The following is a 15,733-nucleotide window of genomic DNA, read 5'->3' on the forward strand; positions in this document are numbered from 1 at the left end:
ATGCCCAAATGATAGTAATTGAGCTTTGAAATGAGCAAATTATTTGTAAAATTGCTTAAAAAATTATAAATAGCAGTGGGAAGATTAAATCAAATATAGTTTTGCTAAAGCTCATCACAGTTGTCCCAAATTATGATTTAATGAAAAGTAAGGGCCTTCAAAGGATTAAAAGGTCATAAGAATACATGATTTCAGACTAAAAATTCAAATTTATATAAATAGGAATAAAATTATGCCAGCCTAAAATGTATATAAAGCTACCATGTATAGTTTGTATAAATGTATAAATGTTTCAAAGTATATATGTATATGTATATATACATATATTTATGCTTATATATATATATATATATACTTATACTTATGTATATATGTATAAAAAGTACTGAGATACTGTACATCCTAGGATAACATCCTAGCCCAAAGCCAGCCTCAATAGCCCAACATGTGCATGAACGAGGTTTTAGAAGATTCTAGTTCCCAGCTTCCAGTCATCCCAGGTGATGCCAAATGAAGAAGAAATGAGTTGGCCTTACTCAGCCTTGTCCAAAGATTTGTGAACAAGATAAATGCTGTTTTGAGCCACTAGGTTATGAGATGGTTTATTATACAGCAATAAATAACTGAAACAGACACTGATATTAAAATGGGATGCTGCCATTAAAAATAACCCAAAAAACTAAAACTAAACCTTCTTTGAACCAGGTGGTGGGTGGAACCTGAAAGAAGACTGAGAGTGAGAAGCAGAGAAGAGTAAGAATGAAAACCAAAAGGGCTTCCAATGACTGTTTGCGGAAACCTGACGGCCCTTGAAGAGGCTTACAGCAAAGGCTTCTAGACAAGTGAAGAAAATGACACTAGAGGGAAAAGGAACTCGTGCCACAAACCACTTGAAAGTAAAACTGACAGGAGAGAGAAGCTAAAGAAAGACTATTCAATATGAAGGAACCAGGACTTACTGGGTTCATCTACCTGTTCCTCATTTACAGCCTCTCCACATGCTGTATTGTCAAATAACGCTAAAATAAAGAAATGGCTTCTGAGATAAAAGCAAATCCTGGAAGACACGGCCTATGGGTGAAGCCAAAACTATAAACCCTTTATTAAGACTTGAGAAGGATTTAAGATGTGCCTCAAATTTCTTTAAGGATCTTAAGAGTATGAGAATTTGAAAGGCATTGTCAAATGAGAGCTGCACAGGAAACCTGAGGTGAAAAGCTTATCTCAAAAAGACCCAGGAGAATGGCTTTTCTAATGGCATGAAATCCAATCATATTCACGGAAAACTCAAAAAACGAAGAGAATTATAGTAGCAAAAACAGTGTTTGCGAGCTTGGACTAAAAGAGACCAAGATAGTACAAACTAAAAATAGGCCATTGAGTCTTAGAAGTCCCACCAGGAGGAAGCAGGCTGAAAAAGCAGCTACAAACACAGGTCATTCCTTAGGAAAAGGACAGAACCAAGAGCTCAAAGAGTAAAGCAAACAGCCATGGAGAAGCATTCGGGTGGTTAGGACCAAGTCCTAACTGAAGAACTGACAGCATGCTTCAGGGTGTGTTTCCAAACTGCTATGGACTAGTGTGCCTCCCATCTGCTTTCAATGGGAGAGTCCTCAGCAGGTTAGCAGAGTGTTCCATTTTGAGTGGTAGAGAACTGTCTTCCTTAATTCACAAGGGTTCACTTGCACTCAAGGGACTATACTTCAGGCACCTTATCCCTGCTGTACCTGACTAAGATGATAAGATGTTGGACTCAGGCCTAAACCCAGTGCCAGGAGAACTGAGATTTATGGGAGGTATGGTGGGGAGGTGAGTGTATTTTTCATGTGGGAGGAATATAAAAAATTGTGGCTAGTGGGTAAATCACGCTGCTTTTTAAATGTGTGCATAGGTTTTTGTGGTTTTTTTTTACCTATTTTTAATTAACTTATTTATTTTTTCAACGTAACAGTATTCATTGTTTTTGCACAACACCCAGTGCTCCATGCAATACGTGCCCTCCCTATTATCCACCACCTGGTTCCCCCAACCTCCCACCCCTGCCCCTTCAAAACCCTCAGGTTGTTTTTCAGAGTCCATTGTCGCCTATGGTTCGCCTCCCCTTCCAATTTCCCTCAACTTCCTTCTCCTCTCCATCTCCCAAGGTCCTCCATGTTATTTGTTATGCTCCACAAATAAGTGAAATCATATGATACTTGACTCTCTCTGCTTGACCTATTTCACTCAGCATAATCACTTCCAGTCCCGTCCATGTTGCTCCAAAAGTTGGGTATTCATCTGTCCTTTTTTTTCTTTTTAATAAACATATAATGTATTTTTATCCTCAGGGGTACAGGTCTGTGAATCACCAGGTTTACACACTTCACAGCACTCACGATAGCACATACCCTCCCCAATGTCCATAACCCCCTCCCCCTCTCCCAACCCCACCTCCCCCCAGCAACCCCCAACATGGGGGGTTAGGGGGATAGGAGAAGAATAAATGAAACAAGATGGGATTGGGAGGGAGAAAAACCATAAATGACTCTTAATCTCATAGGTTTTACATATTCATTCCATTAAAAAAAAAAAAAAAAAGACCATGGGCCTATCTTAGTGACTTTCTCCTAACACAATATGGTGAATTGTGAGCATCACAATGTGTATTCCAAGGCTAGGTTGCAAAAGACAATAGAGCTTCTGCCTTGCTCTGCAGCTCAGGCAGCTTTGTTGGAATTGAGCCCCCCATCTTGTAAGAAAGTTCAGGCCACAAAGAGTCCAGGTGTGCCTTCAGTGTTTCGGGTGTTTCGGGTGCCTGCCCCAACGATAGCCCTAGGCAATAGCCAGCATCAACACCACCAGATGTGAGTGAACAAATCTTCAAACAGGTCCAGCCCCAAGCCTTTCAGCTGCCCCACCTGAAGCTAGGGGAAGAGAAACAAGCTGTCCTGGCCACGCTTTTCCTAACAGTAGATTTGTCAACAAAATAAATGTTATTTATTTAAGCCACTAAACGTTGGGGAGTTCGTTAAGAAAAAACAAACAGATAGAAAAACGGATGACAAGAAGAGTTAATAAGATACATAATTTATACAGTAGAAACTAGTCTCCATTAAAGTGGGAAGTAATAAATGTTAAGATTAATTTTTTTTAATTTTTTAAAATTTATTCATTTGGGAGAGATATGGAGAGACAGAGCACAAGCAGGGGGAGAGGCAGAGGAGAGGGAGAAGCAGACTCCCTGCTGAGCTGGGAGCCTGACATGGGACTCGATCCCAGGACCTGGAGATCATGACCTGAGCCGAAGGCAGACATTTAACCATCTGAGCCACCCAGGTGCTCCTAAGCTTAATTTAATAATGACAAACAGTGCTAATCAGAAGAAGCCCATAACCAGAAGCAAGATCTAAGAGGTTTTTCTTTCCGTTTTCCCCCATTTAGGATGTCATTACCTGTGCATTTTTTATATATGACCTTTATTATGTTGAAGTATGTTCCTTCTAAACCTACTGTGTTGAGGGGTTTTGTTTGTTTGTTTGTTTGTTTAAGATTTTATTTACTTATTTGACAGAGATCACAAGTAGGCAGAGAGGCAGGCAGAGAGAGAAAGGAAGAAGCAGGCTCCCTGCATAGCAGAGAGCCCGATGTGGGGCTCGATCTCAGGACCCTGGGATCATGACCTGAACTGAAGGCAGAGGCTTTAACCCACTGAGCCACCCAGGCGCCCCTGTTGAGGGTTTTTATCATGAATTGATGTTTTACTTTGTTATCATGAATAGATGTTGCACTTTGTCAAATGCTATTTTTTTAAAAGATTTTATTTATTTATTTGACAGACAGAGATCACAAGTAGGCAGAGAGGCAGGCAGAGAGGTGGGGGGGAAGCGGGCTCCCTGCCGAGCAGGGAGCCCGATGTGGGGCTTGATCCCAGGACCCTGAGATCATGACCTGAGCCAAAGGCAGAGGATTTAACCCACTGAGCCACCCAGGTGCCCCTCAAATGTTTTTTCTACATCTTTTGAAATGATCAGATGATTCTTCTCCTTTTATTAATTTAGTGTATCACAATGATTGATTTGCTGATATTAAAACACCCCCATAACCTAGGAATAAATCCCATTTGATCATCGTGATGATTTTTTTAATGTATTGTTGGATTCCGTTTGCGAGTATTTTGTTGAGGATTTTTGCGTCCATGTTCACCAAAGAGATTGGCTTAGAGTTCTTTTTGGGGTGTCTTTGTCTCATTTTGGTATCAGGGTAATACTGGCCTCATAGAATGAATTTGGAGTTTTTCCTTCCTTTTCTGTTTTTTTGAATAGTTTGAGAATAGATACTAACTCTTCCTTTAAATGCTCGGTAGAATTTGCCTCTGGTCCTGGACTTGTGTTTGTTCATAGTTTTTGGATTAATGATTCAATTTTTTTGCTGGTTTTCAGTCTGTTCAAATTTTCTATTCTTGTTTCAGTTCTGGTAATTTATATGTTTCTAGGAATTTGTCCATTTCTTCTACATTGTCCACATTGCTGGCATATAGTTGTTCATGATATCCTTTTATAATTGTCTGCATTTCTGTGGTGTTGGTTGTTATTTCTCCTCTCTCATCTGTGATATTATTTGGGTCCTTCTTCTCTTCTTTCTGATAGCTCTGGCTAAAGCTTTATCGGTTTTATTCATTTTTTCAAAGAACCAGCTCCTGGTTTCATTGATCTCTTCTATTTTTGTCTTTTTAAAGTTTCTATAGTGTTTTCTTCTGCTCTAATTTTTAAAAAAAAAAATTTATTTGAGAGAAAGAGAAAGTGGGGAGAGGGTCAAATGGAGAGGGAATGAGAGAATCCTCAAGTAGACTCCCCACTAAGTACAGAGCCAAAAGCAGGGCTCAATCCCAGGACTCTGAGATCACGACCTGAGCTGAAATCAAGAGTCTGCTGCTTAACCAACTGAGCTACCCACTACTACTACTGCTCTAATTTTTATTATCTCCGTCCTTCTGCTGACTTCAGGCTTCATTTCTTGTTCTTTTTCTAGCTTCTTTAGGTGAAGGTTAGGCTGTTTTTAGATTTTTCTTCTTTCTTGACGTAGGCCTGTATTGCTATATACTTCCGTCTTAGAACCATATTTACTGTATCTCAAAAGTTTGGGCAATTGTGTTTTCATTTTCATTTGCTTCCATGTATTTTTTAAAAATTTATTCTTTTATTTCCTTTTGGTCCATTCATTGTTTAGTAGAATGTTACTTAACCCACATGTATTTGTGGTCTTTCAGAGTGTTTCCTGTGGCTGACTTCTAATTTAATAGTATTGTGATCAGAAAAGGTGCATGGTATGACTTCAGTCTTCTTGTATTTATTAAGACCGGTGTTGTGGGGATTATGGAGGGCACATATTGCATGGAGCACTGGGTGTGGTGCATAAACAATGAAGTTGGGAACACTGAAAAAAAAATAAAGTTAAATTTTAAAAAAAGACTTATTTTGTGGCCTAATATGTGATCTATTCTACAGAATGTTCCAGAATGTGGATTCTGTTGTTTAAGGATGGAATATTTTGAATATATCTCTTTAGTCCATCTAGTCCAGTGCATCATATAAAGCCACCGTTTCCTTGTTGAATTTCTGATCTGTCCATTGATGTAAGTGGTGTGTGAAAGTACGCAACTATTGGTTATTTCTATTCCTTCCTAAAATATCTGAATTGTACATTGTCTTCATGGATACCTTTGCAATTAGGAATAAAAGCAATGAATTTCATTTAAAACATATATAATAAAATTAAAGGGCCCTAGTATTATTGTATTATTATCAATTAGTTCTTTTATGTTAGTCATTAATTGTTTTATGTACTTGGGTGATCCCATGTTGGGTGCATAAATATTTACAATTCATAGCTCTTCTTCCTGTCAGACTGTCCTCTTTATTATGATATAGTGCTCTTGTCTCTTACTACAGTCTTTCTTTTAGACTCTCTTTTGTCCAATTTAAGTCTTACTATTCTGACTTTCTTCTGATATCCATTTGCAGGATACATGTTTTTTCCATCCCCTGACTTCCAATCTGCAAGTGTCCTTATGACAAAAATAAAACTCTTGCAAGCAGCTTATACATGGGTCTTGTTTCTTCTTCTCCTTCTCCTTCTCCTTCTCCTTCTCCTTCTTCTTTAATCCACTCTGACATCCTGTGTCTTTTGATTGGAGCACTTACCCCATTTATATCCAAAGTAATTATCGATAGATATGTATTTGTCATTTTACTACTTGCTTTGTGGTTGTTTCTGGAGATTTTCTCTGATCATTTTTTGTGTCTTCGATGTTTTACTGGTTTTAGTGATATATTTGGATTTCTTTCTCCTCTTTGAGTGTTTATCAGTGGTTTTGATTTCTTTTTAGAGAGGGCACAAGTGGAGTGGGGAGAGGGAAAGAGAATCTTAAGCAGACTCCATGGCCGGAATAGAGTGCAGTGCAGGGATCAATCTCACAACCCTGAGATTATGACCTGAGCTGAAATCAAGTCAGATGCTTAACCAACTAAGCCACCCAGGCACCACTATTAGTGGTTTCTGATATATAATTTGTATATAACCACTTCTGCATATAGCCGTCTATATTAAGCTGCTGGTCTTTCAGTTTGAGCCCATTCTTTTCTCTTCTCCCCATGATTTAGGTAAGGTATTATATTTTATATCCTTCTTTCCTGAGTTCCTTATTTTTTATATAAATGTTCATTTTTTGCTACTTTTGTGTTTCCTGCCTTATACTGTCACATTTGGTCTCTTCTTTCCACTCAAAGAGTCCCCTTTAATAGTTCTTGTGGCAGTCACAAACTCCTTTAGTTTTTAATCCGGGAAACTCTATATCTCCTATTCTGAGTAATAGGCTTGCTGGATAGAGTATTTTTGGCTACAGATTTTTCCCATTCACCACATTGAATAGATAATACCACTCCCTTCTGGCTTGCAAAGTTTCTGCTGAAAAACTTCCTGCTAGCCTTAAGGGGTTTCCCCTGGAAGTTACTGACTTGCTTTCCTGCTTTTAAGATGTTTTCTTTATCAGTATATTTTGAAAATTCAATTACAGTAGGTCTTGGTGTTGGCCTACTATTGTTGATTTTGATAGTTTTCGGTGTCTCCTGGATCTTGATGTCTGTTGCCTTCCCTAGATTAGGGAAGTTTTCTGCTATTATTTCTAGAAACAAGTTTTCTTACACCTTTTTTCTCCCTTCTTCTACTGGGACTCCTATAACATGAACGTTATTATATTTGATGGAGTCACTGAGTTCCCTAGGTCTGGTCTCATTTTGCATAATTCTTCTTTCTCTCCCTTCTTTGGCTTCATTGCTTTCCATTAATTTGACTTCTAAGTTGTTAATTTGTTCCTCTGTTTTTTTCCAGCCTGCTGTTCATTTCATTAGGTGTGCTTCTTGTCTCATTTATTCCATTCTTCATCTCTGATTCTTTTTTAACTCTTTTATCTCTGTTGTAAGGGTCTCACTGATGTTGTCCATCCTTTTCTCAAGTCCGGTGAGTATCCCTATGATCACTGCTTTAAATCCTCCATCAGCCATGATATTTACGTCTGTCTCACTTAAATCTCTGGACCCGTGGCCTTATCCTGTTCTCTCATTTGAGACAAATTCCTCTGTTTTCTCATTTTATCTAAGTGTCTACCAGCTTCTCTGTGTTAGAAAAGCCAGTTACATCATCTGCTCCCAAAAGTAATGGACTTATGTAAAAAGACATCATGTAGTGCCCAGGGTCTCGTGCTTAGGGGAGTATCTAGTGTGTGCTGCATGCACTCTGCTGTTGTGTTCTGGCTGCTCTATCCTTCAGGCCAGATATCTGCAGAGGCTCTCCCTAAGCGCTGTGGGCAGTGTTTGGTACCTGGCCTGAAGGTAGCAACTTTGAACTAGGTGTGCTCTGGTGTGCTTGTGAAATGAGACCTGTCACCACCTCCACTGGAACTGAGGCCCTCCCGAATCTGGTCAGATGTGGTGTGGGCAGGGGCTTGTGCTGATTTTCTGGGGGAAAGGCCTGCTGTGGTGGAACTGAGGCAAGAATGATTGAGCAGGGCAGTTCCACTGGAGTGCAAAGCGAGGGTGCTCGGTGTAAGCAGATTAGGCAGCCAGTGTCCGAGCTGCACTGCTTCCCACAGATGGCTCTCTGCTTGTGCTGAGAGGCAGTGGAGGGAAATGGCCTTTGTTCCCATAGAGGGGTCTCTGTGAACACTGCCTCTCAGGGAAATGCTCTGAGAAGAGTAATTTCCCTACTGTATGCCCCAGACAGCATTCAGATCACTGTTTCCATGCTGTATGTTCCCGGGTTGTTTGCCTGCCTTCTCTCCAAGAGCAGCACAGCGCCCTACAGGCTCTATCCCAGCCAAGCCCAGTGACCTTTATAAGTCCAGGTTTTAAGTCCCCCTGGTTGTAAGAACTCATGAAATTAAGCTCCTTTCACTTTCCAGTGTAGCCAGTGGCTACAGGGAAATGTTCTCTTTGTGCAGTCCCATGTCTCGCTCCTGCCCTTCTCCATGACCAAGACTCCCTTCTCCTCTGCAGCAGCCAGGACCTGTTTCTCTCCTTAACGACATCTCTGTACTTCCTACCTTCTTTGATGTGGCCTCTTCTCTCTATTAGTGGACTTTGTTCTCTTAGTCTTCAGGGATTAGGTGAACCTAGGCTCCTCTTACTCTGCCACCGTCTTCCTTTCTCTTAAGATATTTTTCTAAGATTCCCTTCAATTACAAATTATTACAACTGGCAGGAACGCCTTTTCAGAATTTCCCCTCAAGCTAGGGGAAAAGAAAAACTTGCAAGCAGAGAGACAATGTGATTTGAAGTATAATAGCTGAAAAATTAGAAATAGTTTAATAACCAAAATCTGACCTTTTACCTGATCTCCATTAACTGAAATTCTTAAAGAAATAGGCAGCTTTGAGTATTTTTTAATCAATCTAATACTCAATCTTTATTCTGTTTTCATCAGTGAGGAAATAAAGAGAACATTATGGAATCATTTTTAATCTTTTCATTAGAAAACCAAATGTACTATCCTTTGGCATTCTTTAAATTGAATATAACCTTCTCCTTTATCTTACTCCAAGCTTGTTTATGTGGGCAGATAAGTAAGACCACCTCGTCTTTACGTTGTGCCACAAAGCTTTCCCATATCATACAAACAGGCTTTGAAATTTTTTTTTTTTTTTGGAACTTAAACTGATTATCTACTACTTGTCTCTGATAACTCCATTAAATAAAACCTGATAATTTACAGCTGTATTCTGGAAATAATGTAATAAATGTTTATTCCATTAATTATGTATTGAGCTATTGAAGTACATATCTTTCTATTTAAACTAAAAGAAGATGGATAAAGACAACTGAGTTTTCTGAGAATGTAGGATCTGTGCCAAGAATAGGATCAACACGAGTGCTATACACAAGAACCAGGTCAAAAGAGTATCGAATTGTGAGTTGCAATTTTGGATTAGCAAGATTTCAAAACAGGAAAGCTGAAGGCCCAGAGTTCATCTTTTCCGTCCTAGATGGTGAAATTTACGGATGAGTCTACACTTTATAACAAGTTCATAAAACATAATGAAGTAAATAGTAGACAGCAGATCCTACAACCAAGATCTGATGAAAATGGATATGCGAGGCACTGAGTGAGAGACTAGAGATATGAATGGAGAAAAGAAATAGGACTCTAGCTTTTTGAGCCTAATTTCTCATTGGATCAGGGAGTCAGCAAGGCATAAGTTGGTAAAAGTCTCCTTTTTAAGAAGCAAAAAATGTCTACAGGAGTAAGGTTAAGCTCTACTACAGTGACTTTTATTATTACATAAGTGAGTGGTAATTCACCAGAGGACTAGGGAAGATGTCTCATAAAATTTGATTGGACAGTGACATAAGGATAGACATATAGATCAATGTATTAGAACTGACAATCTAAAAAGAAAATGCTACATTATGGTGAACTGACGTATAACGAGGGTATAAAAAAATTAAATGGAATAAGAATAGTCTTTTTAACAAATGGTACTAGGACAAATGGATATCCACATGCAAAGTAATAAAATTAGACCTCTACCTCATGGCATATATACAAAATTTACTCAAAACATAAGAGGTAAAACTATAAAATTCTTAGAAAAAAAACATAGGTGTATCATTTGTGACTGGATTTGGCAACAGTTTCTTAGATATGACACCAAAAGACAAAAATGATTAAGTATACTTCATCAAAATTAAACACGTCTTTGCTTCAAACATCACCATCAATAAAGCGAAAAGTCAAGCTACTGAATAAGAGAAAAGATTTGAAAATCTTATATCTGATAAGGGATCTGTATTTAGGATACGCAAATAACTCTTACAATAATGAAAAGACAATCCAATAAAGAAATGGACAAAATAATTGATTCGGTCTTTAAGGAAGATATAGAAATGGATAATAACACACGTAAAAAGATGAGATGCTCAACTCAACATAATTAAATTTTTGTGGGTTTTTTTTTTTTACATTTAATTTGTTTATTTGACAGACAGAGAGAACACAAGCAGGGGGAGCTGCAGAGGGAGAGGGAGAAGCAGGCCCTCTGCTGAGCAGGGAGCCTAATGCAAGGCTTGATGCTGGAGGCATCACAATTCCAGACTTCAAGCTCTATGACAAAGCTGTCATCATCAAGACAGTGTAGTACTGGCACAAAAACAGACACATAGATCAATGAAACAGAATAGAGAGCCCAGAAAGGGACCCTCAAGTCTATGGTCAACTGATCTTCAACAAAGCAGGAAAGAATGCCCAATGGAAAAAAGACAGTCTCTTCAACAAATGGTGCCATGGGCGCCTGGGTGGCTCAGTGGGTTAAAGCCTCTGCCTTCGGCTTGGGTCATGATTCCAGGGTCCTGGGATCGAGCCCCACATCGGGCTCTCTGCTCAGCAGGAAGCCTGCTTCCTCCTCTCTTCTCTCCCTGCCTGCCTCTCTGACTACTTGTAATCTCTGTCTATCAAATAAATAAATAAAATCTTAAAAAAAAAAACCAAATGGTGCCGGGAAAATTGAACAGCCACAAGCAGAAGAATGAAACTGGACCATCTCCTTATACCACACCCAAAAATAGACTCCAAATGGATGAAGGACCTCAATGTGAGAGACAGGAATCCATCATAATCCTTCAGGAGAACACAGACGGCAACCTCTTTGACCTCAGTCGCAAGAACTTCTTCCTAGAAACATCCCCAAAAGCAAGGGGCGCAAGGGCAAAAAATGAACTATTGGGACTTCATCAAGAGCAAAAGCTTTTGCACAGCAAAGGAAACAGTTAACACAACCAAAAGACAACTGACAAAATGGGAGACGATATTTGCAAATGACATATCAGATATAGGGCTAGTATCCAAAATCTATAAAGAACTTATCATACTCAACACTTAAAGAACAAATAATCCAATCAGGAAATGGGCAGAGGACAGGAACAGACATTTCTGCAAAGAAGACACCCAAATGGCCAACAGACAGATGAAAAAGTGCTCAACATCACTTGGCACCAAGGAAATACAAATCAAAACTATACTGAGATACCATCTCACACTAGTCAGAATGGCTAAAATTAACAAGTCAGGAAACATCAGGTGTTGGCAAGGATGTGAAGAAAAGGGAACCCTCCTACACTGTTGGTGGGAATGTAAGCTGGTGCAGCCACTCTGGAAAACAGCATGGAGGTTCCTCAAGAAATTGAAAATAGAGCTACCTTATGACCCAGCAACCACATTACTGAGAATTTACCCTAAAGATACAAATGTAGGTATCCAAAGGGGCACGTGTACCCGAATGTTTATAGCAGCAATGTCCACAATAGCCAAACGATGGAAAGAACCTAGATGTCCATCAACAGATGAATGAATAAAGAAGATGTGGTATATATACACAATGGACTACTATGCAGCCATCAAAAGAAACGAAATCTTGCCATTTGCAATGATGTGGATGGAACTAAAGGGAGGGTATTATGCTGAGTGAGACAAGTCAATCAGAGAAAGACAATTATGATATGTGCTCTCTGATATGAGGAATTTGAGAGGCAACATGGGGGTTTGGGGGAGTAGGGAAGGAAAAATTGAAACAAGATGGGACTGGGGAGGGAGACAAACTCTTAATCTCAGGAAACAAACTGAGGGTTGCTGGAGCGGGGGAGGTGCAAGGGATGGGGTGGCTGGGTGATGAACATGGGGAGGGTATATGCTATGCTGAGGGCTGTGAATTCTTGAAGACCGATGAATCACAGACCTGTACCCCTGAAACAAATAATACATTATATGTTAATTTAAAAAAAAAAAAGACTGAGAGATGGTGAAATCAACCCAATTAACTGAGAGGATACAAATGTGATGGCAGGGAAATAAAAACAGATGTCTAGACAAGAACTAAATGAACGTTCACAGCAGCATTGTTAATGGCCAAAAAGTGGAAACAACCCAAAGGTGCATCAAATGATGAATGATCAAGGGTTTTAGCCCCCAGTGGAGTACTGTTTGATAATAAGGAATGAAGCACTGATATATGCTATGACACAGATGAACCCCAAAAACATTAAGCGAAGGAAGCTAGTCGCAAAGGACCACACACTGTGTGATTCCTATACATAAGAAATATTCAGAATGGGCAACTCTACAGAGGCGGGAAGTAGACTGGTGGTTGCCTGAGCCTGGGGGCAACGATTAAGGGTTTCTTTTCAGGGTCATTAAAATGTTCTACTTGATGGCAGTAATGGTTGCTCAACTCTATCAATATACTCAGAAACATTGAACTACACATATTAAATGGGTGAATTGTATGGAATGTGTATTCTATCTCAATAAAGCTTTAAAAAAAATCCAATGGCAACACCTAGATAATTTTCTTAATTCTCTCTTTTGGGTGTATACATGATCTAAATATTTCTGTGCATTTATTATATATTGAAGAGGAAAAGAAAACAAAGGAAATGTCTAAGTTCAACTGGTTTGGGAAATCACTTTTCTATACAAGTTATCCTGAAATCAGTACAGATTCTGTATCCATTCAAAAGAGTGGAGATGAAAAATAAGACAAGTTTCTGGAACATTCTATTAAACATTATCTTCTGCTTTTACACGGCTTAGCTCATCACGATAACAGAGATATCATTAAAAAACATTGTTTAGCGCACCTGGGTGGCTCAGTTGGTTAAGCATCCAACTGGGGATTTTAGCTCAGGTCATGATCTTATGGGTCATGGAATCAAGCCAGCATGGGGCTCTTTCTGGGAAGGGGTCTGTTTGAAATTCTCTCCATCTCCCTCTGCCTCTCCGACCCCCACCCCCACCACAAATAAATAAATAAGTCTTTTAGAAAAATTATTTAGTAGGAAAAAAGTCCCAATTTCTGTGAGGAATGACGTGTAAGTTTCAACTTTCCTAAGGGTAACTACTATAAGAGAAAAATGTATAACACAAATAACAGAATGAGAGTCAAAGTTTAAGAAATAAGTACATTGTGGGGATACTAAAATTATATTAAATTAATTATAATGAAAATACAGAAGGAAGTGGTCCATGGAAGTAAGCATCCTAAAACACTTCATATTATTTAACCAACTACAGATTAACTTGACATGTGACATTTCATACATACCTGATTCCTACTCTGAGCCAGTTTTTTCTTTAAGTCCTGTACCTCATCTTCTAAATTCGTACGACAACGTGATGTCTCCTCCAGTGAAGCCTCTGACATAGATAGTTTTTTTAGGGTATCGGCCAGTTCTTCTTGAAGTTGTCTCACAGCGACCTAATAAGACATTTCTGTTACTGGTTTTATAAATCATCTTACTATTAAATTATGTTAACAACATATAACTTTAACCTATGTACTCGGAAAATTTCAGTACAAACATCAGTTCATCTCCTTTTCCTATCATGTACACATTATGGCTGTTTAATGAATTTGGTTAAAGACACAAAAAGATGTTATCCTGCCTAGTCAGTATTATGTTACTGAGATAATTAGTTCAGCCCCACTATCCATTCCTTGTGGATGAATTTTCGCAAAGCTTCCCAATCGACTGAAGTCTCAAGAACAAATGGGTATATAGGTGGGACTAACACTGGTAAATTCTACCGTATGAAATGTTTTCCCTCTTCTTTATTAGAGGCTTCAGTTAATGTCAGAGTTCCTCACATGTTCAATCCTCTGCTCAAACCCTTTTAACAGATAACTATCTCAGAACATAAGTGAAGTCATTCTAATGGCCTTCAAGACCCTAGATGACCTGGCTTTCACCTCTCCCCCTGACCTCCATTCCTGCTACACAAGAATCCTGCCACCCCTCATTAATCTGAAAATGGAGATCCAATGCCCAATTAATAAATTACAGAGCTACAATTCTCCTTGTGTTGGACAAACTTATGCCCAAATGATAGTAATTGAGCTTTGAAATGAGCAAATTATTTGTAAAATTGCTTAAAAAATTATAAATAGCAGTGGGAAGATTAAATCAAATATAGTTTTGCTAAAGCTCATCACAGTTGTCCCAAATTATGATTTAATGAAAAGTAAGGGCCTTCAAAGGATTAAAAGGTCATAAGAATACATGATTTCAGACTAAAAATTCAAATTTATATAAATAGGAATAAAATTATGCCAGCCTAAAATGTATATAAAGCTACCATGTATAGTTTGTATAAATGTATAAATGTTTCAAAGTATATATGTATATGTATATATACATATATTTATGCTTATATATATATATATATATATACTTATACTTATGTATATATGTATAAAAAGTACTGAGATACTGTACATCCTAGGATAACATCCTAGCCCAAAGCCAGCCTCAATAGCCCAACATGTGCATGAACGAGGTTTTAGAAGATTCTAGTTCCCAGCTTCCAGTCATCCCAGGTGATGCCAAATGAAGAAGAAATGAGTTGGCCTTACTCAGCCTTGTCCAAAGATTTGTGAACAAGATAAATGCTGTTTTGAGCCACTAGGTTATGAGATGGTTTATTATACAGCAATAAATAACTGAAACAGACACTGATATTAAAATGGGATGCTGCCATTAAAAATAACCCAAAAAACTAAAACTAAACCTTCTTTGAACCAGGTGGTGGGTGGAACCTGAAAGAAAACTAAGAGTGAGAAGCAGAGAAGAGTAAGAATGAAAACCAAAAGGGCTTCCAATGACTGTTTGCGGAAACCTGACGGCCCTTGAAGAGGCTTACAGCAAAGGCTTCTAGACAAGTGAAGAAAATGACACTAGAGGGAAAAGGAACTCGTGCCACAAACCACTTGAAAGTAAAACTGACAGGAGAGAGAAGCTAAAGAAAGACTATTCAATATGAAGGAACCAGGACTTACTGGGTTCATCTACCTGTTCCTCATTTACAGCCTCTCCACATGCTGTATTGTCAAATAACGCTAAAATAAAGAAATGGCTTCTGAGATAAAAGCAAATCCTGGAAGACACGGCCTATGGGTGAAGCCAAAACTATAAACCCTTTATTAAGACTTGAGAAGGATTTAAGATGTGCCTCAAATTTCTTTAAGGATCTTAAGAGTATGAGAATTTGAAAGGCATTGTCAAATGAGAGCTGCACAGGAAACCTGAGGTGAAAAGCTTATCTCAAAAAGACCCAGGAGAATGGCTTTTCTAATGGCATGAAATCCAATCATATTCACGGAAAACTCAAAAAACGAAGAGAATTATAGTAGCAAAAACAGTGTTTGCGAGCTTGG

At 38.6% G+C, this 15,733-nt stretch overlaps 1 protein-coding gene across 1 annotated transcript in view; it reads right to left on the reverse strand.

Moving 5' to 3' along the window:
* Window positions 1–15,733, reverse strand: part of LOC123946516 (ankyrin repeat domain-containing protein 26-like) — a 166,323-nt gene that overhangs the window by 61,423 nt on the left and 89,167 nt on the right. The window contains 1 exon segment of the mRNA XM_046011878.1: window positions 13,625–13,777. Coding sequence (XP_045867834.1) covers window positions 13,625–13,777 — 153 coding nt within the window.

The sequence above is a fragment of the Meles meles genome, chromosome 7 (genome assembly GCF_922984935.1).
Source record: "Meles meles chromosome 7, mMelMel3.1 paternal haplotype, whole genome shotgun sequence".
Lineage (NCBI taxonomy): Eukaryota > Metazoa > Chordata > Mammalia > Carnivora > Mustelidae > Meles > Meles meles.